At 47.9% G+C, this 27,833-nt stretch overlaps 1 protein-coding gene across 2 annotated transcripts; it reads right to left on the bottom strand.

Moving 5' to 3' along the window:
- Positions 1–1,719: 1,719 nt before the first annotated feature.
- LOC144138323 (26S proteasome non-ATPase regulatory subunit 12-like) lies at positions 1,720–27,740 on the bottom strand. 2 transcript variants are annotated; one of them, XM_077670544.1, is made up of 9 exons: positions 27,637–27,740; positions 26,441–26,558; positions 22,859–22,918; positions 19,399–19,635; positions 17,943–18,332; positions 12,092–12,204; positions 3,901–4,063; positions 3,108–3,185; positions 1,720–2,127 (listed from the first exon to the last, which is right to left on the bottom strand). In XM_077670544.1, the coding sequence occupies exons 2-9, from the start codon at positions 26,543–26,545 to the stop codon at positions 1,864–1,866; spliced, it is 1,410 nt and encodes a 469-aa protein (XP_077526670.1). In that variant the 5' UTR covers positions 26,546–26,558; positions 27,637–27,740; the 3' UTR covers positions 1,720–1,863. The 2 variants fall into 2 exon arrangements, with proteins under 2 accessions (XP_077526670.1, XP_077526671.1); XM_077670545.1 differs by lacking the exon at positions 27,637–27,740 and adding an exon at positions 27,368–27,617.
- Between the last annotated feature and the right edge of the window lie 93 nt (positions 27,741–27,833).

Here is a 27,833-nt window from a genome sequence, read left to right as displayed (position 1 = left end):
CGCGTTTCCCGACGCGAAACGTGGTTTGCGGCAATTTTTTTAACCTCCTTGGTTTGCGAGAACGTTCGTGTGGACGGTGTTTTGTAGCGTAAGCTACACTGGCCGAGGTTGAGCAGTTTCGCGTGGACATTGAAGGGCCGTGCTGCGCAAGCGCGAGGAGCATTGGATTGGATTGAATTGAATTAAATTGGATTAGATTTGATTGGAAATCCATTCCTATTGGCGTACGGGTGTGTGGAGAATTGGGTCTGCACATTCCAAAGGAGTGACGTCATAGCCGCGGCAGACGCACTGGCGCCGGCGCGTGCTCAGCTGTGCGCCTCCGTTGCGCAGTAGCCAAGTCTGACGCTGCGCCGGAGACGCTAGATAGCCGTTTCGCGTGGCTCCTGGACAACTGTGCTGCGCACGCACGAGGAGCAGTGACTGGACTGGATTGGAAATCGTTTTAGCAGCAGTAAGCATGATAATCAGCTAATCCTAGACAACCAGGAAAGCTAAGAATATTGTGAACCTTAGCTCAAGCCACGTATTTCCTGGCATAGCCGAGCTAAGCCACTGGTAATTTTTTTTCAGCATGATTTAGGGTTTGGGAATGCTTTGACCTAAGGAGTAGCCAGCATTGTTTTCGCCTCGTGTTTCGTATTCCTCCCGTTGACCATCCACAACAGAAACCGCTAGGCCCTCTATCTGCAAGCCAATCAGTCAGGAGACAGCAGCGACGCCCCAACAGAGCTACGTTCGATACATTTCAAGAGTGCGTTGCACAATCGTGAGCCACAAGATGCGACCTGGCCGCACTACGTCGTCAGGTCACGACGGTGCTCCAGAGTAGCGAGGTCACGGTGCAACGGTCCTGTGCCAGTGACAAATACCGTGCCTTTTTTTGCTTCAATTGAACTGCCGTTTTCGAAGAGGCTTAGCCGCACTTACCCTTTATTGGTTTTATCTGCGTTTGTTGTACTTAGGGTATGGCTGATACACAGGCAAGGTCTCGTCAAGTGTGTTTTATTGATCAGAACCTGACCCCACCCCTCCCTCTTCCACAAAGAGCCTTTGCCCCCATTTGCATGATTCTTCCTCCCTTGCCCCTGTGTAGAATACATTTCATGAGGCAACGCGACCAACGCTAATTTCTGTCCCCACCAAACTCATGCATCAGTTCACAACTACGACGTAGGAACCCAGCATTCTTATGCCCTGCCACCATAGAGCCCACAAACTATTACATATTTTACTTCGTGTGGGCATCCAGTGCCCAGCAGGTTAGAAGTTGAGTTGGAAGCCGCATAGAGCTTGGGATTCCTGCAACCCTGCACATGTATGCAGCCGCAGCAGCGCTATTCCGCAGAATACAAACCTTTCATCCCACAGTTTGTCTGTATTGTATGTTTCCAAGTCAATACTCTGCTGAATGCCAGTTGTTACCAATTCGCTACTCTGCCTCGTATTATAATACAGTGCGAGCACATCATTTTTCTACCTCTCCAATACCCTCGCCCCACTCCTGAGCTGTGGGAGAACGTGGTGACCAACGCCCATCTGGACGTCCAGCAACTCCTGGCATCCAGAGCAAAGTCTTTCTGCTCAGGCATGGAGAACCACTCCCACTTCAGCGGTTAATACAAAAGTTTTTTACCTACGTACCAGTATGGCAAGAGCCAAGAAATATGGGCTACCCCTGAAGAATGGGCCAACTTTTATGAGCCACTTGCAACCGAATGGCAGGTTTTTCCTTTTGCTTTATTAGCCAAAAAACAGACAGGCACGGGGGGGAAGTGACAAGAGATGAGAGGCACGCCATTTCTTTCTTTCTCCATCGGCACCGTTGCTCTATGTACAGGAGGAGTGGGAGAGGAGGCGGCCTCAGGTCTCCATCGCCGTAGCGGAGGTGGCGCTGGGCGGCGGGGGGGTCTGCGCGTGCAGGTGGCGGTGGACCATCTCCTCCTTGGAGATGAGGTGGCTGGTCTTGCTGAGCAGCGCCATGAGGCTGTTGAGGCTGTGCGACCACTCGTTGAGCACCTGGTTGGGCTCCTTGTGCCGGCTGAAGCTCACCACGCCGGCCAGGCGGTCCGTCTTGGCCCACACCCGGCCCGCCACCACCAGCTCCGACAGGAGGTCCTCCGTCGCCTGCGGGCCACAGACCACAGCACGGCTCAGAAATTCATGATACCGCAATAAAACGTGACGTTCGGCAAGTTGGTACATACCTAGTGCGAGGCTTAGCGCACTTCGTACCAGGTACAGTACAGACACTAGGTACAGATTCCTTCAATGCTTTTCTGGTTATGAAACTCTGGCTGCAGTTTCATGCAGGTACAAAAGCTGCTGGTAGGGCCACCGCTGTTGGGGAAAGGGCATTCTGCACCCGCGCCACCTGCGCGCACATCGCACCGCTGAAGCTGCCACCTGTTCGAGGCGGTTGCCGAGATTAGAGAATAGTGTGCTCCAATCGATCGCCAAGCAAGACCCAAATTGCAAACAAAGAACAAACCCATGCGAAAACCTTTCGCGCACTACGTAACTACATCCAGAAACGATCTAAATGTACACCGATGTGTGGTTTATGGGATGAAGGTATACTATTGTACTCCTACTTTGTGATCGATGCGTGTACTGTCTTATCTAGAAGTGCTCCTCCCTTTTCGCAATGTTTAGGTAACCGTTTCGACCCAAATTGCAAACAAAGAACAAACCCATGCGAAAACCTTTCGCGCACTACGTAACTACATCCAGAAACGATCTAAATGTACACCGATGTGTGGTTTATGGGATGAAGGTATACTATTGTACTCCTACTTTGTGATCGATGCGTGTACTGTCTTATCTAGAAGTGCTCCTCCCTTTTCGCAATGTTTAGGTAACCGTTTCGACACAATGGAAGCCCGATTTCACACAAGCGCCGCTTGTGCAGAGATCTTATCAGAGCTTTTTGGTTGACCAACAGGTCTATGGGGAAATGCATCAGTTTGTGGCAGAAGGACGTCGGTCCCACTAAAGCAAGCTTTCGCTCAAAAAAAGAAAATAAATCGAAAAGTGGCCAACTTTGTAAATGTGCTGCCACAGTGTTGCAATCACTTCAATGACTCCGCAGGCCGGGAAAAACTCACCTTCTCGGACAGATCGAGCAGTTCGGACATGCGCTGCAACGTGATGCGTGTGTAGTACTGCGACATGACTCGGATATTCTGGAAGATAAGAAGACCATTTCCACACCCTGTGAGGGCAATCCCAAGCAGTTGTGCTCAGCGGACAAAAAGCCGGACATGTAACCGCCGTGATTGGCGACTGGGAAACGCGACAGTTACGACAAGTTATACGAACAGTGATTGATTGATTGTGGGGTTTAGGGGGGACATGGCTCTTAAAACAATTTCTTTTAATTTATAAGTAAACTCTGTAAAACTTGCCAGTCTTATTGCTTTTTCCCCACTCGTTTCAAATATGCCATTATTTTATCAGTTGGTCAATTAGTTCCCAAGATAATGAGGGATAAATTAGTCATTTTTGGAGTAACAATATACAAAGCAGTGTTAGTCATAGAACTGTAATCTTTATATTTTCCAATACTATGAGCCCTGGTGAGTGCAATAAGAGAATCTGTTTCTTGATGCAGCGCTTGGAACTAATTTTACAGCTCATTAAACCGGTGTTTGAAGTGGGCATTCAAAATGAATCCTTGCCGCTGGCGTCACCAATGGGTGGGGAGTTGCCACCGCTTCATATGTGCTCTTCAATGTCTAGCTTACTTGTTCGAAGTTTTCAATAAAATTGGTGCCATTGTTATTGGGACAAAGAAACCAAACTTGTATTTTGTCTTCATCACCCCTTTCAGAGCAGCAGGCGGGGGAGGGAGGGAGATAGGGAGGTAGAGAGAGAGATAGAGAGAGAGAGAGAACTCACGTGCTCCACGACCCGGCTCTTGAAGTCGTTCCAGTGGCGGTCGCCCATCTCGTCGCCCACGGCAAAGATGGTCCCCGGCGACTTCCGCAGCGTCTGCTCGTACGCCTTGCACATGCTCCGCCAGTCAATGAGCTCGGGCGTGATGAACAGCTTGAGCAGCTCCCTGCAAGGGGAGCCCACGACCCTCAGTGACCCAGTCGCAGCTCGCGTCAATGCGCATGTGGCAGGTGCAGTCTTTGCCAAAAATTGCTGGACCAGGTAAGTCAAAGTGAAAGCCTATCCATCGAATGCAACAGGATCATTCTGCACAGAAAGCTGGCATACCCGTTTTTATTTGTTACTTGGTACATTTCGGTTGCAGTAGAGAGCTAAGGTGCTCTTCTGGGTTCCTCGGCCTACAAGATTTTAATGCGGCCTAGGAATTTTTGACAGTGACTGGCAGTAGATCTGCCAGTCACTGTAGCAGTAGATATGCCTCCCCCCGATGACACACATACAGCAGACTCTGGTTAAGATGAACTCGGTTAAGGGGGGACACTGGTCTTGAGGACATTTTTGTTATTTTTTAACCTACGTGCCTGAGATTTACACATTGAGTATATTTCAACATCCTGAGCACAAATATGCAGTCAGTTTTCATCTATGGGGTGTAAGTTTAGAGTTGTGCAACATGTTATGTCACTCCGTTTCGGGCAATTTTTTCATTATGTACCTATGAAATACTCAAATAGCTTTTATCTAGGGGTGTGCGAATATTCGAAACTTCGAATATTCGATTCGAATTTTTTGGTATTCGATTCGATTCGAACGACACTTTTATTGTTCGAAATATTCGAACCACCCAAAACTAAAAAAAAAAAAAAATCAGAGCGTGTCTGTGTCGGTGTTTATTTACAGTGGACTCTCGATGATACGATTCTGGGGGTGCGAATTCACGGGATGATACGAATTTCCGAAAAGTCCCGGCGAAATTGCATCGTTTGCAATGGGAAAAATTTCGGCTGTTACGAACGGACCTGCGCGGCCCGGCGGAAGATACGAACGAGCCGGCGTGGCACCCGACTGCCGAACGAGCAAGTGACGGCTCTCGCTCCCCTGTTTGTCACTCTTTCTCCAGAAACGGCCGGGCTGTTGTTTTCTGCTCGCGAAAACGCTCTGCGCACGCCCAACGCGCTGACACCGCCGTGAAACCACCCCCACGCTGCGCGCGGCGCGGCCGGCGACGTCAACATGGCGTCGGCTCCAGCCGCGAAGTGGCGCGGGCGCTCGAGCGACCGCTTCTAACCGCTCTTTAAAATGCGGCTCAAGGGAGACACGAAGTTGCTTGTGCGGTAAAGGAGCTGATAATGCATGCGAAAACGGTACTATAAAACATCATCCGCGCCGCTAGTGAAAGCGCCCATAAAATATTTGCCGGGGTGCTAAGCCTAACCATCTCTGGCGGAGCCAAGCCGGCTGTCTCGATCTCATCGCAAGTAGTCAGGCTCCTCCATTCTGCCGCGCGCGTCGTGCGTCATTTTCTGACCGAGGTAGGCGCTACCGCGGGCGCGAAATCGTCGATGTGGGCGTGAAAATACAGCGCTCGCAGAACCGAGGCGAGCGAATCGCGTGCAAAAACGCACCATGCGGTTCACGCTTGGCTGTTGCGGCGTGTAGCTAGCTTGGGCACAGCGAGTGAGGAGACGATCGCGAAGCTTTACGTGCTCCAGAAAGAACTGCTTTGCGACACGGGGGTTAAAAAAAGCAGAAAAAATCACGAATTTCTTCACGTGAAAGTAGGAAAAGAAATAAACGAAAACTTTTTTCAGCGCTAAATTTTTTGGTCTGTGTTGGTTCATACGAATTTCGGATGATACGAATATTTTTCGCAGTCCCGCGAGATTAGTATCATCAAGATTTTACTGTATCAGCGCTCGGCAATGTGCACGGCCTCGGGCATGCCAGCTACTAGTGTCTCAAGTGAGCGGCTGTTTTCGATAACTGGTAAAGTGGTGACGAGCAGGAGGTTGTCACTGCACCCCGAACATGTCGAGCAGTTAACCTTTCTCCATATTAACATTTAAGTGAGTGCAGACCTTAATCTGTTGAGTGCAATGGTATTGTGTAATTCCTAATTTTACTTTGTGTGATTTGTTGTGCAATAGTTGCAGTTTTTGTGTCTCTAGATGGTGAAAACATTAATTTTACAAAAAACAATAAGTATTCGTATTCGAAAAATATTCGAAAAATATTCGATTCGATTAGAACATTGTTTTTATTATTCGAATTCGCTTCGAAATTAAAAAATTGATATTCGCACACCCCTACTTTTATCCCTTTGTGCTCTAGAAGGACCAGGGAGTGCAACTATACCACTGCAGTAATTTTAGCATGGTTTCTGCGAACGATGTAAAATTCGTAAATGTCGAGTTATCAATTTACAATGTTTTTGTAAAACTAACTGCATAAAATCTTGTGCCAGCAAAAAGACATTCTATATTATTGTGGTTTTATTGCACTGTTCAGTTCATAAGCTTTCGAATGCAGCAAAAATGATGTAAATCGAACCAGTACATCCCAAGATATTGTACCTGACCGCTGACCATGTGGCAAAAAAATTGGTTCTGAGAAAACAGGGCACGAAGTTTGCAAACATAGGCAAAAATGGTCATTTAGGCGACTTCAAAGGGCAACAGCTTTGTGAATACTTATGATACAGCTATGATATTTTGCAGGTACATTCTTTGGGACCTGTAGACTGCAAATAAAATTAATACAGAAAATTGATTTTTTGGCAAATTTTCGGTCCTCAAGACCAGTGTCCCCCCTTAAGACGAACAACCCGTTTGCTCTCATGTAACATGCACAATGCCAAAAACCTCTGCTTGAGATCAATTTCTGATAAATGCCAAAAACCTCTGCTTGAGATTAGTTTCTGATAATACAAACAAATTTTTGCTCCCTTTGAGTTTGTCTTAACGTGGTCTACTGTATTTCAGCTGCATTGAAGAGATAAGGTACTGTTCCAGGTTCCTTGGCCTACAAGATTTTACCGTGGCCTAGGAAATTCCGGCAACGACTGCGCATTTCATAAACCGTAAACCCACTTCTGACAGCTCTGCAGCAGAACTTGTGCCCCTCATGACGCGCTTGGATCATCCTGGATGCATCATGCACGATGATAGGGGAACTCGCTGTTTGCGTTTTAAGGGGGCACATGGATCTTTCAGACCGAAAAATTGCCAGAAAAAAGCACTTCTTTAGGTATCACTTTTGTTTTGATTTGCAGACTTTTTCTTCCGAAACTTCTGTACTTGGAACAGTACCAGGTACTTATAAAAGCTAAAGAGAGGTGCAATTCCAACAAAAAAATTACAATTTTTCAATAATTTCGCATTTCTTTGCCACGAGTGGTATTGCAGTGATAGAAAATTCTCAAGAGGTACATTCCAGCATGTAGTGCAGCTAGGAAGATCATTTCTTTTGCACTGTGAAGCTGAATGTTTAAACCATGCGGTACGGGAAGCAGATTTTGCATTTTGTGTTTCAGTAGTTATTTAATCAGCATTTTTTTTAATTGGTTAGCAGTAGTAGTTCAAACTTAGAAGTTTGAATTGATGTAAACGTGTATGTGATTGCAAAACAAAAGAACTGCTTCCCATATTTCAATATCTACAACTTGTAATATGTATTCATGCCTTGCTGGTAATTTTTTGTTGAATACAGTTGAACCTCGATATAACGAACCTCGATTTAACGAAATTCGCGATATAACAAATTTTTAAAGTTTTCTATCAAAATTTTGCTAAATACATGTATTTTATCTCGATTTTACGAAGTAATTTCATGCGGCGCTTTCAATTTAACGAAGTCACGGCAAGAAAGGAAGAACGAAATTCTGGTCGAGGCACCTTTTATTTTGCCTCTCAGAGCCTACATTGAAAACATTCAGTACTAACATTAACTCTTAACTGGCTAAAATGAAAGAAAGGCAGTGAATTATGCGGTTGACAACAATTAAAAGCGATGAAAGAAGCTGCTCAATAACCGTTAGCGGTCATGGACGGTTGAATAGTGCGGCCACCATTTTGACGTCTCCATTGTTGCCTACGCCAGCGCCCTCTATGCTTAGGCTGCCGAAGCCTACTTCAAGTGTTTTTTTCTACGCGTCCTTGCTCACGGTGCTGCCAGTGCTGCTGCTCTAGGTTGTGCTCACGGATAACCACATTACCGTAAAATTCCGAGCAAGCGCCCCCACCCGTGCAAGCGCCCCCCCACCACTTCAGTGCTAATTTCAAATTTTCGCGCCGTTCCGGGAATGCGCCCCCCCCTCCCTCCGCGCAGTTATCACGCACTGCGTGCAGGCAACACTGGCTTGCCGGAGCCAGTCTAAGAATCCAATTCAATCCAATCCTGCTTCAACCGAACACTACGCGCAATTTGTTACTTTGTTTTGGCGGTGGTAGGTCATGCATTCCTACACAGTTGCAAAGAAAATCGATGTGATCCGATGACACCGAGAGCACGGTGAAAACGTGCACCAGACCTCTCGACAGTTCAAGCTCGACCGAAAGCGCATACGGGAATGGGTGAAGAATTTCGACAATATTCTGAAGCAAAACGTCAATGGAAGCTAAGCAACGGCGTCCCAGTGTTCAGCGAGTACGTGGACGATGCGCTGTTCGAGTTCTTAGAGCGCGAAAGAAGCGCGGGACGCGCCTTTAGGAACTGGCTGCTGTCTGAAGAGGCTGTGAAAATAGCAAGCAGCATGCAGTTGGGTAACTTTGTAGCTTCCAGCCACTACATAAGCAGGTGGAAGCAGCGGTTCGGCGTTGCAATGCGCCGCGCCATGCACGAGAGCCAGAGAGCGCCCGAGGAATCTGCGGAAGCAGTAAGCACCTTCCGGACTACCGCGAACTCCCTGCGATAGCGAAACGACGCCAAAAGGCAACTTTACGAAGCCGTCGCGGCAGCAGGTCCTTGATTTTGTTGCCGAGGCGTGGGCTGCTGTACCGGAGGAAACAGTGGCGCGCTGCTTCAAGAGGTGCGGCATTGCAAACGCACTCGATGGCTCCGAGGACGGCGACCTGCACGGTGGGCTTGCAGATGTCGGAGCCGTGGTGCCAGAAGACTGGGGCGGACTGGAAGACGAGTGCGCCGAACTTTTTTTTGCTACAGACTCTGAGGAGTCTTTCGATGGTTTCGAAAGTGACGAACAGCAGTAAGATCAAGCTGTGGCACCCGAAAACTGGGGCAGCAGAGTGCTGCGAACTTTTTTTTGTTTTGTTTTTTTGCTGCTAAGTTTTGCAATGGTTTCCAAAGTAACTAACAGTAACATCTTTTGCGTAATAAAGTTCATCTTCCTAATGAAAGTTTAAAACCACGTGCACTGCGTTTTTTTTCGTAAAAACAATTGTCGCCGCCATCTTGAATTTCGGTGCCGTTCCGGGATAGCGCCCCCCCTGCACTTTGCTGGTAATTCCGACTTGCTGAGGGGGGGCGCTTGCTCGGAATTTTACGGTAATATTTTGTTCGTCCATCATTAGATGAGTCTTATAAGCAGCATGAGCACTCCAAGGGAAAGAAAAGTGTTCTGAACAAGAGCTTGAGGAAGTGTCGGTGAAACCGAAGGCTACCGAAGTGATGGATGCCATCAACGTTCTGCGGAGGCACGCAGGCGAACGCGAATGTTTAAGAGCAAGCCTTGTTAGCGCTGTCAGCATACAACGTCACGTAAAGCCCACCCTGGTCAAGAAACGCCAAGCACTGCTTACGGACTTCTTCACTACGGCTTGAACATCGAGTGCTGGTGGCAATAAATTGCTCTCCGAACGTGGTCAAAACGTGTTCATTAGACAGCTGCGATGCGGAGAAATCGGTTTCTTTAGGGCTCAGCGGGCATAAAAGTAATTGCTTAATCAAATTTGGCCAGAAGATATTTAATGTAAGCTTTCCGCTTTTGCGGGAGCACGTAAGTGCTGCTCCACAAAGTGAAGCGGTCCGTGTGTACTCCGCTCAACTCTCAATCATGGCTTTATCTCGAGTGTCGTGGTTGCATTATGCGCCCATACTGCAGAGCCTTTGTGCATGAAAAAAAGTCTTTCGAAAGCTTCTTCCGCTGTTGGCCCGCCGCACCCCTCAATGCCGCGCCTAAGCCTACCACTGAACGGACGAAAAGAGGCGTAACTTCGAACCAGCACCTCGCCGGGGTGAAGTTCACGGGGCATGGATGCGGGTTCAATTGACTAACAGCGGCGTTTAGTAGTAACTGAAATGAAAAAAAGAAAAACAAACAAACCTAGTCTGCAATCATATTTAATGAGGCGTTGCGGAAAAAGCACCGGTTTTACGACGACACGAACTACTTTCGGGTATCCTAACTCCATTGCCTAAGTGTTGAAGCTCTTAACTCACAAAATTTTCGCGGCCAGTTTTAGTACAAATTTCGCTTTAAGTGGAGAGGTTGTTTCTGAGCGATGCGCGAGGTTTTGAAACCTCAATAACTGGACAAATTAACTGTAAAATGAAAACCTTGATTTTACGAAATTTTCTACAGTGTAGACCGCTTATAACGTATGTCGCCGGGGCCGCAAAAATCCGCACTATAAGCGGTACCGCACTATAACCAAAACATGCGCGAATTCAACCACATCGCCACCTACCTCTCAAGTCATCCTAAATTTTTTATCACCCAAACACGCAGCACCTAAAAACGAAGGCACGATCTTTATTTCGTATTATTTTTAACATCAGCCGCAGCTGCAGGGTCTTACACATTGCAAAACCGCGGTCCTACAAACGGCAAGCGCGGCTCTAACTTCCGTTGTGCTTGTGTTTTGAAAGACCACGGCTCCGTTTTTAGCGCCTATGAAGATGCCGCAGGGCATGATAAGAACGCCAGCGGGATTTATTTTTTTACCTCACCTTGTGTTCACGATGCCGAAGGCGGCTGCTTATCAGCGCAACGTACTGGTGATGGAAATCTTGGGCTTCGCGCGGCTCGCTTGTTCGGAAAGGGAAAGAGCGGTGGCTTATCTGCACAACGTTCTAAAGCGTGAACCGCGGTGAGCGATTTCTCGCGATAACGTGCAGTGCACGCCACAGGCGCGACGACGCCGGCGCAGATACAACTGGCGTTTTTTTTTAGTGTGCGCGGCGCGGTAAGAGGCGGCAACATTGCGGCGGCACTGGCCGTGAAGCGGTGCAGGCAGCTCCAGCGATCACTTCCAACCGCTCGCTGAAATGCCGCACGAGGCGCAAGCGAAGATGCTCATGCAAGAAAAGAGCTGATAATGTGGGCGCAAAGTCACGCTGCTTGTAAAAGCGTCCATCAAAAAATACCGCGGTGATAAGCCTAAACATCTCTGGCGCGGCTAGCCGGCTCGGAGTGCTTCGAATCTCCCGCCATTAGGTGCGTGCCTTTCCATTGGTGCAAGTCGTCAGGCTCCTCCCACTGACACGAGCATGAAAAAACGCACGCGCAACGCCGATGTGCACGATTCGTGTGCGAAAACGGGCCAGGCGGTTCACGATTAATAGAAACAACTTGCCGCGCGCGGTCGGGGAGTCAGTCGCTATATCTTCCGAGGTGCATCAAGAAAGGACAGTTGTGGTTATCGCGTACGCGCGAACTAATGGGTGCCTTTTTTTTTTTTCTGTGTCGAAGTTAGAGGAGAGCAAGGGTGCGCGCTGCGTCGGATGGCCGATTTCATCATTTCTTTTTTCTTTTTCTACCTTGAAACGATGCCCCAGCTGCGCCGGTCGATCAGCAGACCTTCCAAAAACCGCACTATAAAAGGTATTGTGCTTCGGCCAACCGCATCTTAAGCGGTATGCTTATGCATTGAGTTCTATGGGAGGCAGACCGGTGGTCAAAAAAACCCGCGTTATATCCGGTCCCGCACTATAAGCGGTTACGTTATAAATGGTCTACAATGTATTTAACGAAATTTTCGCCCACAAGTACGACTTCCTTATATCGAGGTTCAACTGTAGTTTTTTCCGAAGTGTTCTCAAGAACAATCAAGGAAGACTTTTAATGAACTTGGAGAATAATTACATCGCATCAAAACTAATTGGATATTTGAAATCAGCTTCAAAAACTGAACAAGCCCTAGACGTTTCATGATACTTCATTGGAAAGCAAAAAGAAAGTTTCTATGACCAGTGTGCCGCTTTAACAACGACAACAGTCGAAGGAGGACGCGCTCACTTGTACTCGGGCAGCTCGTCGAGGTTCTTGTCCGACTTGGCGCGGTGGATGAGGTCGTGCTGCTCGTTGTCATGGGGAGCCAGCATCAGGTACAGCAACATGTTGCGCAGCGCCTGGCATCGTTAAAGGGAAGGTGAAGCGGTTTTAGAATTAGAAGAAAAGTTGACTAGCAGCAAGTACACACTGAATAGTTCCCGTGTACGAAATATTTTCGCAATACATGCGGTAGCAGCGGCGCAATGCGCAAACAAAAGTGGCCCGATGCCCCGCCCCCATCTCACCGCGCGATGCCGGAAGACCGAAGAGCGCGGGCGAAAACCGGCTGAAAAACGTCATACCTGGACGGCCGGCCGGATCGGCCGCCTCGGCCATGCTCTTTTCGCCGTGTTTCCTTGTGAATGATACTTGTTGTTGTTGTGATTGATAGCACTTATTTGCACAACTTTCGTGTTCAAAAAGTATGCACGAACGCCAAACGAGGCGTACGTTACCATGCCGTATTCCTAAGCAGGATAATGCCAAGCCTGGAAGTTTGATAACACATGGAAGCGACAACCGAGATGGCTGTGCTTGATGACGGAGAATATGCTACACTACGTTAGATACTTTGTAAAACACTCCAGTGCATTTTTCTTATTTCTTCTTTTCTTTTTTATGCGACGGACGTGAATGTTCAAATTTGATGGTAGATTTAGGAAGGATGGTGAATACTGCTGTACTTTGGCCTGTGATGTTTCTGTTTCGTTCAATTCCAGAACCAGTCACATTTGTTCAGGAAATACCTGTTTCGTTAAACGCGTTGGTTTTCCTTCCCTATGGGCTGAGAACAGTGTTCAAAAACCCAATCCGATAATGCTGTGGAGGCACCAGTATGCTACAATGTTTTCAGAATAAATGCAACTCAAGCAGTAAGACGCCACTCATCTAAGTGCAGCTAGCGATCACGGAGGCGCCTTAGCGCCGCTGCCCAAATGGCGCGCGCGCACGCATCTGGGTCTGTGTATGGGGATGAGTAACGGGGCTGGGGTGGGCGACAACGAACAAAGGAAATTCGGAAGCAGAGTCCGCTTGTTGGTTTATGTGTGTACCGGCAACATATGTCTCGGATATACGTTTACAGCGCATGAACGCTATTTTTTCGCGCAGTGCACGTACGTGCTTTTCGCTGGTAGATTGTTTATAAAACGCCGCCTAATCTTCGGCATAAATGGTTTCGTATATAGTAACAAGCAGTTCAGGCAGTACCTAATATTAACATAAGGAATAGAAACCCCCAAAGCTGGTTGCCTAATTCATAAATATTTTTACGGAACCCTCTAGCCGACACCACAGTCACTGCTTTTGGGGTTCTCGGTCGTGTAAAGCAAATTTAAGCTCCAAGATAATTGAACCAACAGCAGGGGAAGTTATAAAATAAACTTGCAGTCATGTGCGAACAATAAACTGCAAGCTAAATTGCCAAAAAGGCAAGCGCCGCTGCCGTGCGATCGTTCCCAATGCTTCCGAGAACTCCCGCGGCCGAAGGGTGTCCTCCTTTGACGTCATGACAAGCGCAACCAGTCAGGGGCGTCGAAAGACGAAAAGCGCGCGTCTTTCAAACGGGACTGCGCGTTTTGCAAAATAAATGCTGCTTGGACTCATGTGTGATAAAATTCAATGTGATATTCGTATTCAGCGCGCAAGAAACTATATAAACGTGCTTCTAACTCAATTTTTTTGGAAAGCGCTTCAGCTTCCCTTTAAGGGGGGACGCGGGTCTTAGAATGGTCAAAAATGGCCAAAATATCGATTTTGAGAAAATCCAATTTTTGGAATTATTGTACCTTCAAGCACCTGCCTTCAAAATATCAACGCGAAATTCCATCGGGAAATACTCTAAAATCATGTTTTGAAACGCCTCGAGGGCCACGAAATGCCCAGAATTGGGCAAAAGTTGCTTCAAATTCCCGCGCGCCCCGCGGGCGAAGCAGCCGACCGATCGCCGCCATCTTGGTCTTGTTTTGAAGCTTGTTTCTTTGTGCGCATTTTGCGATATCTCAAAATGGCGTCGCTTGAGTAGAACGACCGGCCTTGCCAGTTTTCCGAAGGCACCTTCTCGGCCGCTGATTGGCTAGAGCGGGCGCGCGCGGTTTGAGTTCGCCATACGACCCCTCCCATTGGTCGGCGCGACTGCTGTCATGGCGGTCGCCATCATGGCGTCTGCTACGCGCGTCTGACGGAGTCCGCTCTTCTGGCGCAGCGCTCGCTTAGAGCAGTTTTTTTTTTTACAGTTTCTTCTAATTCTTCCATCGCGTACTTTCGTGAATGATGCCAGGAGACGTACGTTTGAAGAAGACGACCCTTCATGCGCACGGGAAGCGAAAGCGTCGTCCGCCTATCCCAAGGTCGCGTGGTGCGACTTCGGGCCGCTCGACTCCGCCGGATGAGAATCGTTCGCCGCCTCGTATTGCCTCGCCTGCCCCATCGCCTGACCAACCACCTCCGGAATCCATACCTGGTCCAAGCACGTCCTGCCGGCTTGACACGAGGTATTACACGGCGGAGGAGATCGCCGCGCGTACGGAACACGCGGACGAGGTCAAGCGCGGAACGGAGACTAAGTCAGCAACGCAGCGGAAATTCGACCTCCTTGAAGTGGATTTGGCGCACTCAGAGGAAGAATCCGGCACAGATTTTGTCTTAGTGGATTTTGCAATGCTGAAGGACCTTTTCGCGCACGTCAGGTGCGGCAAGTGCGGGCTGGCGGCGCCGGATTTGAGGAAGCCTGACCGGCAGTACGGCCTCGCCGTGAAGCTCGAGGTGACGTGCTCGATTTGTGAACACCGTGTGGAACGTTTTTCCTCGCCAAGGACCGAAGGATCTGGCAATATCACTCTTTTTGAAGTGAATATGAGGGCTTTGAAAAGTATTCAAAGCATGGGGAAGGGGGTGACTGCTCTTTCAGATTTTTGTGCTGGTATGAACTTGTCCCACAGAGGCCTGCACCACAAGACATTCCAAGCGCACTTGAGGAAAGTGGTTCAGGTTTGCGAGGACACTGCAGCAGCCTCTGAAGCTGATAGTGTGCGTGCCATCAAGGACTTGTACACCTTGGTCAGCCGCCAAACAACATAGATGATATGTTTGATGGCACGTGGATGACAAAGGGACGGTTGTCACACATTGGAGTGGGCTGCATCATTGGAGTGTACACCGGCTTGGTGATTGATCATGTAGTCCTCTCTAACTTTTGCTTAGGTTGCACCATCAGACCCAAAGCTTCAGATGAGGGCTACGAAGATTGGCTGGCAGACCATGAGTGTCAGCGAAACATTGACTGTGGTGCAGGACGCATGGAGGTAGAGGCAGCCCTGATAATGTTCAAGCGCTCGCTCTCCAAGAATGGGCTGCAGTACACAACCGTGATGTCCGATGGAGATAGCCGCACCATGCACGGCTTGAAGGAAAAAGGCGTCTATGGGTTTATCCCCTGAGGCCAAGAAAGTTTGCCTTCCAGCTACATTTATTTTCCCCAAAAGACTCTTTTGAGGGCCAACAACATGATGCATTTGCGGAAAACGCACTGCGCAGTGTCCCACCCCTGTATCCTCTCAAACTTCCAGCATAAAAACCGCGAATGAAATAGCCTCACCAAAGAACAAAAAAGGGGGGCACCTAAAGCAAGTTTCACCCTCACACTTTTGCCGTACACAATATTCTGGGTACCACAGTGCACTGTAATAGATGATGGCACTTCACGAAGGACTGTTGCAGTTTTCACGACGCCAGCAAGACACCACCAGATTTCACAACGCTAACAAAATGCCAACAGATTCGAAGTCGATAAATTTTGCTAAATTCCTGTTGGGGTCCGTTACTTGGCCTTTTGTATCTCCAGTTCTAGTTGACATTTTTGGAATCCAAAGACAGATTTGAAAATGGGAAGAACATGTCTTTGTTACTGGGAAATTTTGAAGCTACACTACTGATGGTTCATCTCATAACACATGGCCAAACTTCAAATGCAGTTTTCTCAGTTTCATATTTTTGGTCACTTCCCTCAGCCTTACGCAGCTTTTTGGAAACTTATTTTTGCTTCATAAGGTCAATCTTGGTACCATTTTTTTCAGTACAGCCTGAGGCAGCCGATGACATTCTTAGTTTTTCTGTTTAGGCTACGCATAAATGATGACTTGCAGTTATTTTGATGAGCCAAAATATCCAATACTGCCATTTTTTGTACTTGACATATTTTTTTAGGATGCCGTGACTTTAGAGAAAAACGAAGAATGTCATCGGGTATGGGAACTCTCTGGCTATCCATTCATGTAATTAAAAGCGACAAAATGCAATGCGAAAGTTCATTAAAGCTGCGTAAGAAATTACCTAATTGCGGTTTAGACTTTGTATGATAACTTTTGAACTAACAGCACCAGCTCAAATATAATTGCATATTTGAAATCTACAGAGAAAAGCACACCAGTGTGCAAATTTTCATAAGTTTCTACCCATAAATAAAAAAGTTAGTTTTAAGACCCTCGTCCCCCCTTAAGCGTGACAAAAAAAGAGGCGAAAAAATTAGCTGCACATCCGCTTGATTCCCTATAGTGTACCAAAAAAAATAGAAGTGCGTCGTGCGGGATGCAAACTAGTGGAAACTTGAATGCGAACATCTGCGACAAAACTCTGTCTGGTTGTGTTAAACTTGAGGAAGAGGCAAATGCACCAACCAAAGAGCCGAGGAGGCTCCAAAACGTTGGCACCGCTTGCAATAAACACCCTTGGTTGGTGCATTTGCCTCTTTCTCCAACTAACGGAAAGTACGTGGTTCCTTTTTGAGAGGAGAATATTGTATGGAGTACAAGAGTTCCCCAGCGAACTCGTGTTGAAGCCAGTGCCACCTATAATTTCTTTGACCACCGGGTTTTATTTTAAACACTGGATTTATGTAAGATGTTTCCTAACGCTTTATGTTACAAAACTGAGTTAATAAGACTACCTATAGCAATAAATAAAAATAGGTTGTAACAGTCAAAACCTGTGAAAGTGACCAGTGTGCTGCTCACCATACTAGTTCACCAGAAATTTTTATCGCAAATTGACCCCCCTACCAGCACCAGATGACACACCTCTCTTCTATTATACTACAAATTTGCGACAACAGCTTTCAACCACCCTTGCCTTGTAACAACATTTCGTACCACCCCTTACACTACAGGTGAAGACGCCTCTAATATATCGGCAAACAATTGCCTCTCCCTTTCGATTTCCATTAAAAGAAAAATGGCGGGGCGCAAGACTGGCTTCTCCTGGAATGGACTGGTCTGACTTAAAATTGTGAAACCATGCCACTGTAACTACCCCACAGCACAAAAGGTGAGTGAGAGTGCAGTTAGTCATTTAAAAAAAAAAGTCTTGCTCAAGACTGCCTTGGCTTTGGCTTGGCTGAAGATTGCACAGCCCTGCAATTGCAACTGCAATTAAAAGGCAAACGGGAACGCAAATTAGACGCTTGGCCTAAGATTGGCTTGGGTTGGATTTTCCGTGGCTGAAAACGAATTTTCAAAAAAAAAAAAAAAAAAAAAAAAAGCACACACTTGGCCTACAACTTGGGTTGGATACTCCTTGGCTTGGAACGGATTTACAAAAATGCTTGGCCTAAGATTAGTTTGGGTTGGATTTTCTTTGGCTTGAAACGGATTTACAAAAAAAAAGATACTCTTGGCCTAAGATTGGCTTAGGTTGGATTTTCCTTGGCTTGGGAACGGATTTACAAAAAACAAAAAAGAAAACGCTTGGCGTGAGATTGGCTAGGGTTAGATTTTCCTTGGCTTGGAACGGATTGGCATCGCTTAGTATTGTACTGCCCCACCTCCTGCCGCTGCTTGGGGTCCTCCTGGACGGAGTCGGTGCGGTAGAGGGCCGAGTAGTGGCGGCAGATGGCCAGGTACGATCCCTCGTGCTGGTCGAGCTCGATCATGAGGCGGTAGTAGCGCAGCTTGAGGTCCTGCTGGGCGGGGTCGTCGAAGAACTTGGGCGCGATCTTCTTGCTGATGATCTGCGTGCGCACGTGGTCGTTGCGGGCCAGGCAGAGCCGCATCTGCTCCAGGATCAGCTCCACCTTCTCGCGCTTCTCCATCGAGCCGAAGGTCTCCACCTGCAGCTCCTGCATGAGGGAGGCCGCCTCCGCCACATCCCCCTCCGCCTCCTTCATCTGGGCCAGCTTGTGTGTCAGCCGCGCACGCTCCACCTCCACGTAGATCTGCAGTAATTGGACGGGCAGGGAGGGAACGGATACGTCAGTGTTGCAACGGACGTGTTCAAACCTCTTGGTTCATACTTCACACAAAAAACCGCTGAAGAACATAGGGTACATGCTCTGTGTCCCAAATGAAAGGGCGTCACTTAAACGGACCCTGCAACACTTCTGATAAATCATTTGACTCTTTCCTCCACCAAAGCTATAGTTACCAAGAGCATGGAGCGGCACTGAGTGATTTGCTCGTCGCAGCAGATACGTCTTTTGTTTGTGCTTTGCTTTGTGGCTTTTTTCTAAACTGGCTATCGAATGCATTTATTGCTGCGACAGAAAGGAAGCGGCTAAGAGCTGCTGCACTGCTCTAATGACGTACCCCGCGGTCGAACCTTGCCACAATGAAATGTTCCCAATTCCCCGTCAGCTAGCCCTAGAAGCCTATGCAACAAAGTCCTCGCCACAACCAACCACTCGCACGCTGCGCAGCGAGCGGATGGTTCCACGGCGACGTCAGAGCACCTGTGACGTGTGCAGCGTGTTTTCGCAAGCAGAAAACAACAGCCCGGCCGTTTCTGGAGAAAGAGGGAAGCTCTTACGTCGCCATCACTAGCTCGCTCGGCAGTCGGGCACTACGTCGGCTCGTTCGTATCATCCGCCGGGCCACGCAGATCCGTTCGTAACAGCCGAAAGTTTTACCATTGCAAACAATACAATTTCGCCAGGACTTCTCAAAAATTCGTATCACCCCGAAATTTGTATCACCCAGAATCGTATCATTGAGATTCCACTGCATATTCATATGTATGACACTCTCTGCATTACCCTTGTGGTCCACTGGTTCTAGCATGGTTTCACCAGTAAAGACCATTCCTGTCAGCTATCTAAACAGAGTGTAGCTTATGGTTTCACCAGTAAAGACCATTCCTGTCAGCTATCTAAACAGAGTGTAGCTTATAGTGGGACTTGCACAAGCCAGTGCCTCGTCTTACAACATTGTCTGCCATCGCCCCCAGCCATGCATGCCCACGTAAGAACCCCGGTGTCTCTGCCTCTCATCATTGCCTCCGCCCACCTTTCCGGCGGTGACGGTGCGCAGGGTGTCGATGAAGCGCAGCTGCAGCTCCTTGCCGGGCATCTGGTCGATGTAGGTGAGGCACTCCTGCACCATCTTGGCCACGGCCTGCTTCATCTGGCTGCGCCGCTTGCTCAGGCCCAGCACCTGCTCCGACAGCGCGCTCCAGTCCTTGGCCTCGAAGCACAGTCGCACAATGGCCACCAGGACGCGCGACGTCGAGTGCGTGTCGCCGCCCTGCGATGCGGGGGAGAGAGAGAGAGTGCGTGTGGGCACCGTTCCAGTTCACACTTGTTTTGCTTGAAGCTCACGCAGAGACAGACTTGGAAGAAGGGAACATACGCTTTAACTTTCGTCAAAGGCTGTCTGCTTGAGATCCCTTTAAAGTAATGATGGCCAGTGCACACACGCACGCACACACACACACAAAAAACAAAAACAGCACAGGACGAGAGGGGATGACACGAACGTTTGTGACATTCCTGTGCCGTGTTTTTAAGGGTATAGGGACCGGGCAGCTGGACGGGTGGCGCCACCACTCGGCGCTCCCCTCGTCAGTGGAATGAGCCGGTGCATTGGACTACACAGCCTCCCGTTGTTTTTGTCGTGTTTGCTTCGGTGCTTTGTATGTTTTGGTGGCGTTGTGAGCAGACATGTGAGATGAAACGAAGTCTAAACAGATGTGTTGGGTTCTTAGATGCAGTAATGACTACGTAAACTTGTCGGACACGTCTAAAGTTGAGTATCGGCTGCAATGGCATGAGCGCTTTTTGCAGCGATCTGCGCTTGGCTCCACCCGTTCTGAGTATGAATAAAACTACTATTATTAGTATTATTTTCTTCTTAAATGCACTAAAGGCTACGCAAACTTATTGGATGCTTGTAAGGTTGGGGAAGGGCTACATTGACACGAGCGCTTTTTGCAGCGCTCTGCGCCTGGCTGCGCGCGATCTGAGTAGGAATAAAACTATTAGCAATATTAGAATTCATTTCTACCACTTTAAATTATCTTCACTGGTTTCAACGACTACGGTTTCCACACCAGCCTTAGCGCTGGGATACCTCAATACGTGTGCTTTAAATAAAAAGGCACCTGCATACGAGATGGATTACCGTGTAGCCGTAGAAATCTTGCGGTAGTTTACTTTCTGTAACCGTGAGCTTTGTACCTTCGGTTTTGGCGAGCGATACTGTGACAGCATGGGAGCCTGAAAGCCGAAGTGGAAATCCCACGTTTGTGGTGGTCATTTCATAAAGAGCCAAAGTTATTCACCAACTCCACAGCCCAAGCTACAAACCATCCCTCCTCCCCTTCCCGTTTTACCACCTGCGTAGAATAAAGGCTGGCACCGATAGTTAAAAAATGTGGCAGTGTTAACGTCAGCCGGTGTTTTTTAATGCTTAAGTATTCTTTACAGAGTACCTAAAAAAATTGTGTAATGCCTGGTGAAGACAGCAAAAACACGCGATTAGTCGCCTCAAATATGGGTGCCTGAGCCCGAATCCTCCACCACAGACACATTTCCGACACGCTGGAAAAAGTTTAGATTTGGAGAGGGGGCATGGAAGTTCAAAATTAAACAGCAAAATCATCTAGCCCTCTGTCTAATGATTATAATGGTTGAACACAAAGCTTTCTTCGTGCGAAATCGAATATGAAATGGTCAAAGTCAAAGACGCTGCGATCAAAAGACCAAAGTGCGTGCTGGTCAAATTCGACGCTTATCTAGTCAAAGTTTAAATCCAGAAGGCAACCAAGGAAACCCATACGATAGAGCTTTGCGATAAACCATCATCGTCGTTAGACGGAGGTGTGCATGATTTTTCAAGCGTAGGTGGCAGCTTGTAAACCGACTGCAGCATTCAGTTGTGAAGCTGAGTACAGGTTTCGGGCCCCCTCCTGTCTTTCGTCCTTCAGCCACGCAGGAATTGGTTTTTGAAAAACCATTTACCAACTAGCCAGCAACCATTACAATTCTTGTAAAGCAATGCTTCTCCACGACAAGCAATAACGTTCTACTATCATGCGGTATTTATTCCATCAACGATTCCCGATGACTGTAGTAAGAGCATTTCTGTGAAATTAAACATGTTTCAGCCGTAGGTAATGAAGTTACGGAAGCGTCGTCCGTTACAATTTCTGTTTTGAGGTAAATCTTCGAAGACACCCTCCAACTTTGTCTTTTGCTTGTGCACGACGTCGACGCCGTTTCGTCATCAACTGCCAAAGGTCAGCGCCGCAGCATTCCTAGATCGGTTGCACACACCGGCTTTGTGGGAGCATTTAGCGGCAATATACTTCTCAATTCGCGAAACTGCATGCAGGCATGAAAAAATTGCATGAAGCAACAAACTTTCACTTCCAGCTTGACTTCCAGCTTGGCCCATTGAGCGTTGTCTGCTATTTGTAAATACTGAGTATGGGCGTAAATAACACACATGGCATGCCTCATCAACGTCTCATCCCCACTCAAGATTTACCGATCTGAAAAATGCCCGTGGGGTTACGTACGCTTTGCAAGCCGCACCGCAGAAAAACGACAGAAAGCCATGCACAACTACACTGCGCGGACCGCCACCGGCATTCCACTGACGAGCGGTTCGCCATGGGCGGCGCTATTCGCTGAAACGACGGTGGTGCCATACAACGGCCACCCGGGCTCGGGCTGTCGGCGTCTCATGTCATCGTCATAACTGTCGCCTCATGTAGTCACGGTACTAAAACACTGGGAAACTTGTTAATGCCTTGCGTTAGAATGTAACGCGTACTAAAAAACACCAGGACACTCGTTTATGCCTCGCGCTAGGGAGCTTTGTGCTTCAAAGGCAAGAGACTTTTGCACGAGACTGCAACAGACTGCTCCAAAGGCAAGAGAACACCAAAGATCCTGAAGAACTTGTCCCTCTTACGATCAACTGCAATCAACCCTAGTAGATGTGCTGTTCCCCCCTCTTCCTAGTGTAACATTTTCCATGCATAATTTGGAAAAAGGAGCTTAAAAGCACACTGCCCACACAAGAAAAGCGATTAAAATTCCACCAACACAAAATCTGCTAACAAGCCTGTCACAGGCAGAGAGTATGTTTACGCATCAGTGGGAAATGCATGCACAGAAAAAAAAAAAAAAGTGAAGAGCTTTTATGGAACAAAATTATTGAGGCCCTGTAAACAAGTAGGCCACTTGACGAACCCAACTTTTTCAGTATTGATCACAGTGCATGAGCGCAACAACACGTCCCTTCCGATAAGCAAAACCGAAAGTTACAAGGGCAAGTCAAGTATTACGATTAGGTCAGAGCGCTTTTCCCCGGCATCAATTTCGACCATCTCCCCCCCTTTCTCTCGAAAACAAAACATACTTCAGCACGCCCTCCTTGCTTTTCGAAAAGGTACACAATACTGCCCACCACCTTCCCGCCCAATTTCAGCACAAAGAGAACAGAAGAAAGCGACACCAACCGTCCTTGCTTGCTTCTCCAAAGCCAGCAATATGTCGAGTGCCTCCTTCAGTTTTCCCTCCTGGAAACGACAAAACAGTACCAATGAGCAAGATTCTGTTCCCCTGTGGGGTACAAGCCCGCAATTTCACGTACACACCCAGCGCTAAAGCCCCACCATACTGCTCCCGTCCACCACCCAGATTAAAGGCCAACTGCACTCAAATTTTTTCTTTGTCGAAATAAGTAGTCTATGCTCTTAAAATCACCATGGCGAAATCCCTAGCTTGGTAATCACAGAGAGCGCTAGGTACCGCCGTTCAAAGTACCTCCGAGCAGACGACGTTTGCACCTGGCGGAGAGTCGCCGAAACAAGTTCCGAGCGGCCTGTGACGGAGGTTGGGGAACCTGTCCCGCGAAGATCGCGCTTCTCTGGCGACTCGCAGGGCACTCCGTCGGGCGCAGGGATGCGTTCGCCCGGGGTTTCTCTGCTATACCAACGCGCTGTACCGCCGTCGCCATCACATGTTTAAACTAAACGCATAGGCAGTAATTTCCGCCATTTTATTCAATGAAAAAAAAAAAAAAAAAAAAAGAGATTAGAACTCTTCAAACTTTCACGCGCTTGCGAACGTCTTGGTGTCAGAAAAACTCTTTTGACTTGACAATATTAATTTTAGTAAAAAAAAAAAAAGAAGCTCAAAACGAGCACTTGCTTTACATTTGTCATTCCTATTGCATTTATAACACAGAAAAACAAAAGATATTTTATAAGTTCTTGACCACTTGCACTTCCGCGTCCGATATTGGCCATATTTGGGCTGGCCCAAGTCACCTCCATCCTTTAGACCTTTCCAAAAGTTTGACGACCTAAATAGAGTTGTGCACGCGGCTATAAACAATTGTGCGACTTTTGCCTCACTCGCTAAGTGAACCACTTAATATCAGCCTTTCTGGTAGTAACAAATACATCCGCGCAAATATCGGCTGTCGTCTTTGCGAAGTGCGAAAACTAACGAAACTGCTCCTCTCCTAAATAATAGACTAGATTTTTGTTCAATTCCCGAGTGAAGCGTTAGATTTAGTTTATTTGAAAGTAAAATGTTTTCACCAGCACCTGTCTCTGTGGTTAAAGTATAACACAGCGGTAGATAGGAAATGTTTTCGTGTTTTAGTGCATCATTTGGCTGTGGAAGTAGCTTATAGTTTCAGACCACTTTTATAATTCGATTCTCGTTGTGCAGCACGGCGAAAAATACTGGGCCGATATTCACGAAACTATTTGTGCGTAATGTATATATAGTAGAAATAGTGATTGATCGCCGCCCGCGTGCGGTTTGTTCCCTTCAAAGAGAGCGACGTGATAGCCGAGGCGTCGGCTATAACGGAAGCTGCTTTTCGAAATCGTACGGGCAAGTAGCTTTGTAAATCAGGGTCCGCTCTTTTACTTGCAATGCCAAAAACTGCTACTCGGGCAGTTAATATGATGTAAAAAAATTACTATCGGGCGGTCTACTTCATCTCGACTGATAGCAACGGGATGCCGGAATAGCGCCTAACTCCATTATCATGGGCATACGTTAGTGGAAGTTCTTCGGTGGAAATAACAGAGCGAAACGCGGCGCTGCCAAGCGCATTTGAAGGCTGCTCTCAGCGGCCGCCGGTCCTGGCGCGGCCGCTTCCGTTCCGCCACGCACGTCACGTCCGGTCGCCGGTAATGGCCGCCTTTTCTATTCAGTTTCGGTTCCGAAAATGCCAATGTCACGAGACGTTTGTGTCGCGCGCGTTGATGTTTGAAGCGCAGTATTTTGCATTTCGCACCCTTTTTATATGTACTATTTGGTGACGTTATTTTTACGTTCTCGAACATTTGAGTGCAGTTGGCCTTTAACGTAGTTTGAATGAGTGAAGGACATAAGGTACGTTCGTAGCACATGCTCCTGTATTGGTTTTTAGCGCAGTGGGAAGAGCGCCACGTACCTCCCGTTGCGGCCAGAGAGTCGTGGGATCGAAACCGGGCGCCGCCTAAATATTTCTTTTGATAGCGGACTGTGCTGACGTCAGCCCAAACGCTGATGGGGCTGAAGAGACGCGCATGCGCAGTAGAGTGCGGACGGCGGACAACGACAACGAGGGAGGGAAGGAGGGAGTGACACAGCCCCGAGCATGAGATGCTTTGCATCTAAAATAACGCGTCTCTTTTCCAGTTTATGAATTGATGAGGCAAGCCATCGTGTTACTTTTTCAAAAGACGCAGGCGCCTGCTATCAGTGCTCATGCGGATATCCATCCTAGATTTTTATTAGAGGCTAGCCGTTTTTCCCGGCCCGCTCCACTTACAACGGTTCCCTCTACGAGACCGGCAAGCGAAGCGGGAGCTTGCAGCCGAGCACGTCACGTATGCCGTGAAACGGCGCTCCCGCTCACTCTCGCAGCGGAGAGGGTTGGCAATAAATGCCTCCCAATACTATCTATTGTTTATTGCAGGAACCATTGGAAACTACGGCAAGCAGGAAAGTTTTTAACTGTGGTGCGCCAGCGCTGCAATGACTTGCTAGACGAAAACACTGTATCGGCGGTACAGCAATGGTGCCAACCAAACTCGCTTCTCTGGCAGACAAACTGCACCAGTAGGCCGCAGCAAATGCGATGACGGGTACTAGGGAGTTTGATTTATCCAGCCGAATTAGTTATACATGTCTAGAGACAACTGTGAAGTAGTACTTGCAACAGGCCGCACGCGATTTGCGTGACACAAATTTTGGCGCACTTGCTTGCGAAATCGTTGTTTTTATCAGGATGGCACAGGATACCTCATTTTGCGCAATTTGGAGCAGGAGTGGGAGCACTGGAATCCGGCAGAAGCAGAACTAGGCAGCGGCTCTCTTCAAAGGAAGGCGCTATTTGAAAAAGCGGCCGTGAACTTGATGGAAGGGCTTTACCAGCACCATCTACTAGTTAGTTTTGAACGCTCTCTTTATTGTTTTGAACACAACTGCTAAAACAACCCCACTGCTCAGCTTCTGTCCCCTAGGGGTAAATCGCAGGTTTTGGCGTGAACCTGAGTTCGAGCCCCGGTAGTGCAAAATTTTTGTGGGACCCACCGTTTTTATTATTATTTCTTTTCAACCGTAAAATGTTCCCGTGGCTCAATTCTGCACATCCTTTTTGCAAGTAAGTTTTGCTTAGTATATACTTTAGTTCGGTTTAAGGGTGGGGCACACCCGTGATTGATTATGGGGTTTAACGCACCAAAACTACCCAGGTTATGAGGCGCACCATAGTGGAGGGCTCCAGATAAACTTTGACCACCTGGGGATCTTTAACGTGCGCCGAAATACAAACACACATGCGTTTTCTATTTTCGCCTCCATCAGAAATGTGGCTGGGGCAGCTGGGTATCGAACCCGCATCCTTGAGCTCAGCAGCACAATGCCATAGCCACTGTGGCAAGTTGTGCGGCGCGCCACAACACATGTAATGAACGTTATGCACTGCACCGAAAGTTCCACGCTTGTGCATATCTTGGAACACAATATCACAAGCAATGATGAACAACCAATATACACAAGTACAGGCACGTGGAAGGCGAGATACGCATTACCTTGGCGAGCTTCTCACAAAGGGGAATTTTCTCATCGCAATCGGAGGTGCAGTCCACCTCCATCTTGACGATGCGGCCGCCATCTGTTGCTGCGTCTTGGGACATCACTGCTCGATTCCTGAAAGTCGCAAAGAGACGACGAATCAGCCACAAAACCGACAAACACGGCCCAATTTTGCCGTTTGCACCAAAGTTGCATCGGGCCGTGAAGTGCCCTAGTGTACGAATGAACTTAAACTACATCACGACATCGATGTGCGTCGAAGACAGGCTTGCTTTTCAGAGGGGTATGGGAATGCAGTCAAGCAATGAAGTTAGACCACCTGGCGACTTCAATGTGCGTCAAAATCAGGCATGCTTCTCATGGGGTACGGGCAGTAAAAAATTCGGGTTGTACGCGCGGGCATAGAGCCTGTTTTGCCACCGCAAGGTAAGCCACTGTTGCGGCGGCACAGACATAAATTGTTCTTCGACGCACCCATCAGCAGAAACCAATGCGGTACGTTGCGCTGTCCATGCCTATCCATTCATGACAATTTTTTTTCCACCGACAACTCGCTCTACGAAGCGACGACGAATACGGCACTTTTGTCGCATACGATAGCATGCTGTTTTTGATCCGGAACGGATGAAAGCGTTGTGCCAGTCATGGTAGTCTTCACAGAGCGCGTTAATGCTCCATACCCGATATTGACACGAACTGTTAGGAGGAAAAAGTCGTACTATTCCTCCACTCAATCCCCTGCTTTCATCCTCAAAGTTTAAACGCGTGTCTCGGTGTACAATCAGAGCAGTTGCCGATCGGTATGCGAGGTCGCCTAGAAACACAACACAGCACCATGTATGCAGGGCAACGTTTGACCGCGTTGCCCAGATAACGTGGTTACCGACGTAAGCGGCAAAGAAGCTCTGATCCCGCACTCTTACCGACGTAATCCTGTACCAGGGTGTACAAGAAATTGTGCTGTTTATTAATGAGTCGGTCGTTACTTGCAGCCGATGAGGCAGTCAATCAGGGCTACGCTTTCGGCAAGTCACGCCGGCAGCAATCCGCTACGCCGAAGGCTTTCCGATTTGGCAGCATTGTATAGCACACTCGCATGGCGTATTTGTCGTAGAATTAACGAAGTGAAATGTTCGGATGAGTTCATTGCCGCTCAAAACATCGAGAAACATCAAAACGGCGGAGAACTCACCGAAGCCGACCGATCAAAGCGAGGTCCAAATTTCAAAACTCGATGAAGCTAGGACAAGAGCACATAAACTAACCAATAATTGTCTCTTTTAAACTCAAAATAATAAACTTCACTACAGAAAAATTTACTTTAGAAGTTTATTATTCAAAATATAGTACTTTTTTGCAATACTCTGTAAAAGTTTTGCGGTCGTGCCA

This window comes from Haemaphysalis longicornis, unplaced genomic scaffold (genome assembly GCF_048455015.1).
Source record: "Haemaphysalis longicornis isolate Haplotype H1 unplaced genomic scaffold, Haemaphysalis longicornis Haplotype H1 scaffold_5, whole genome shotgun sequence".
Classification (NCBI taxonomy): domain Eukaryota; kingdom Metazoa; phylum Arthropoda; class Arachnida; order Ixodida; family Ixodidae; genus Haemaphysalis; species Haemaphysalis longicornis.
The sequence above is the reverse complement of the archived record's forward strand: the minus strand, read 5'-3'. Positions and strand labels throughout refer to the sequence as shown.

Bases quoted from the DNA above. Each gene is read 5' to 3' on its own strand.
- LOC144138323 (XM_077670544.1), bottom strand. From the start codon at position 26,545: ATGTCCCAAGACGCAGCAACAGATGGCGGCCGCATCGTCAAGATGGAG. The intron at 12,205-17,942 runs GTGGGGCAGTAC...TAACGATGCCAG, and splicing joins ACCCCAAGCAGCGGCAGGAG to GCGCTGCGCAACATGTTGCT. The intron at 4,064-12,091 runs GTGAGCGCGTCC...CTCCCCTTGCAG, and splicing joins GACGAGCTGCCCGAGTACAA to GGAGCTGCTCAAGCTGTTCA.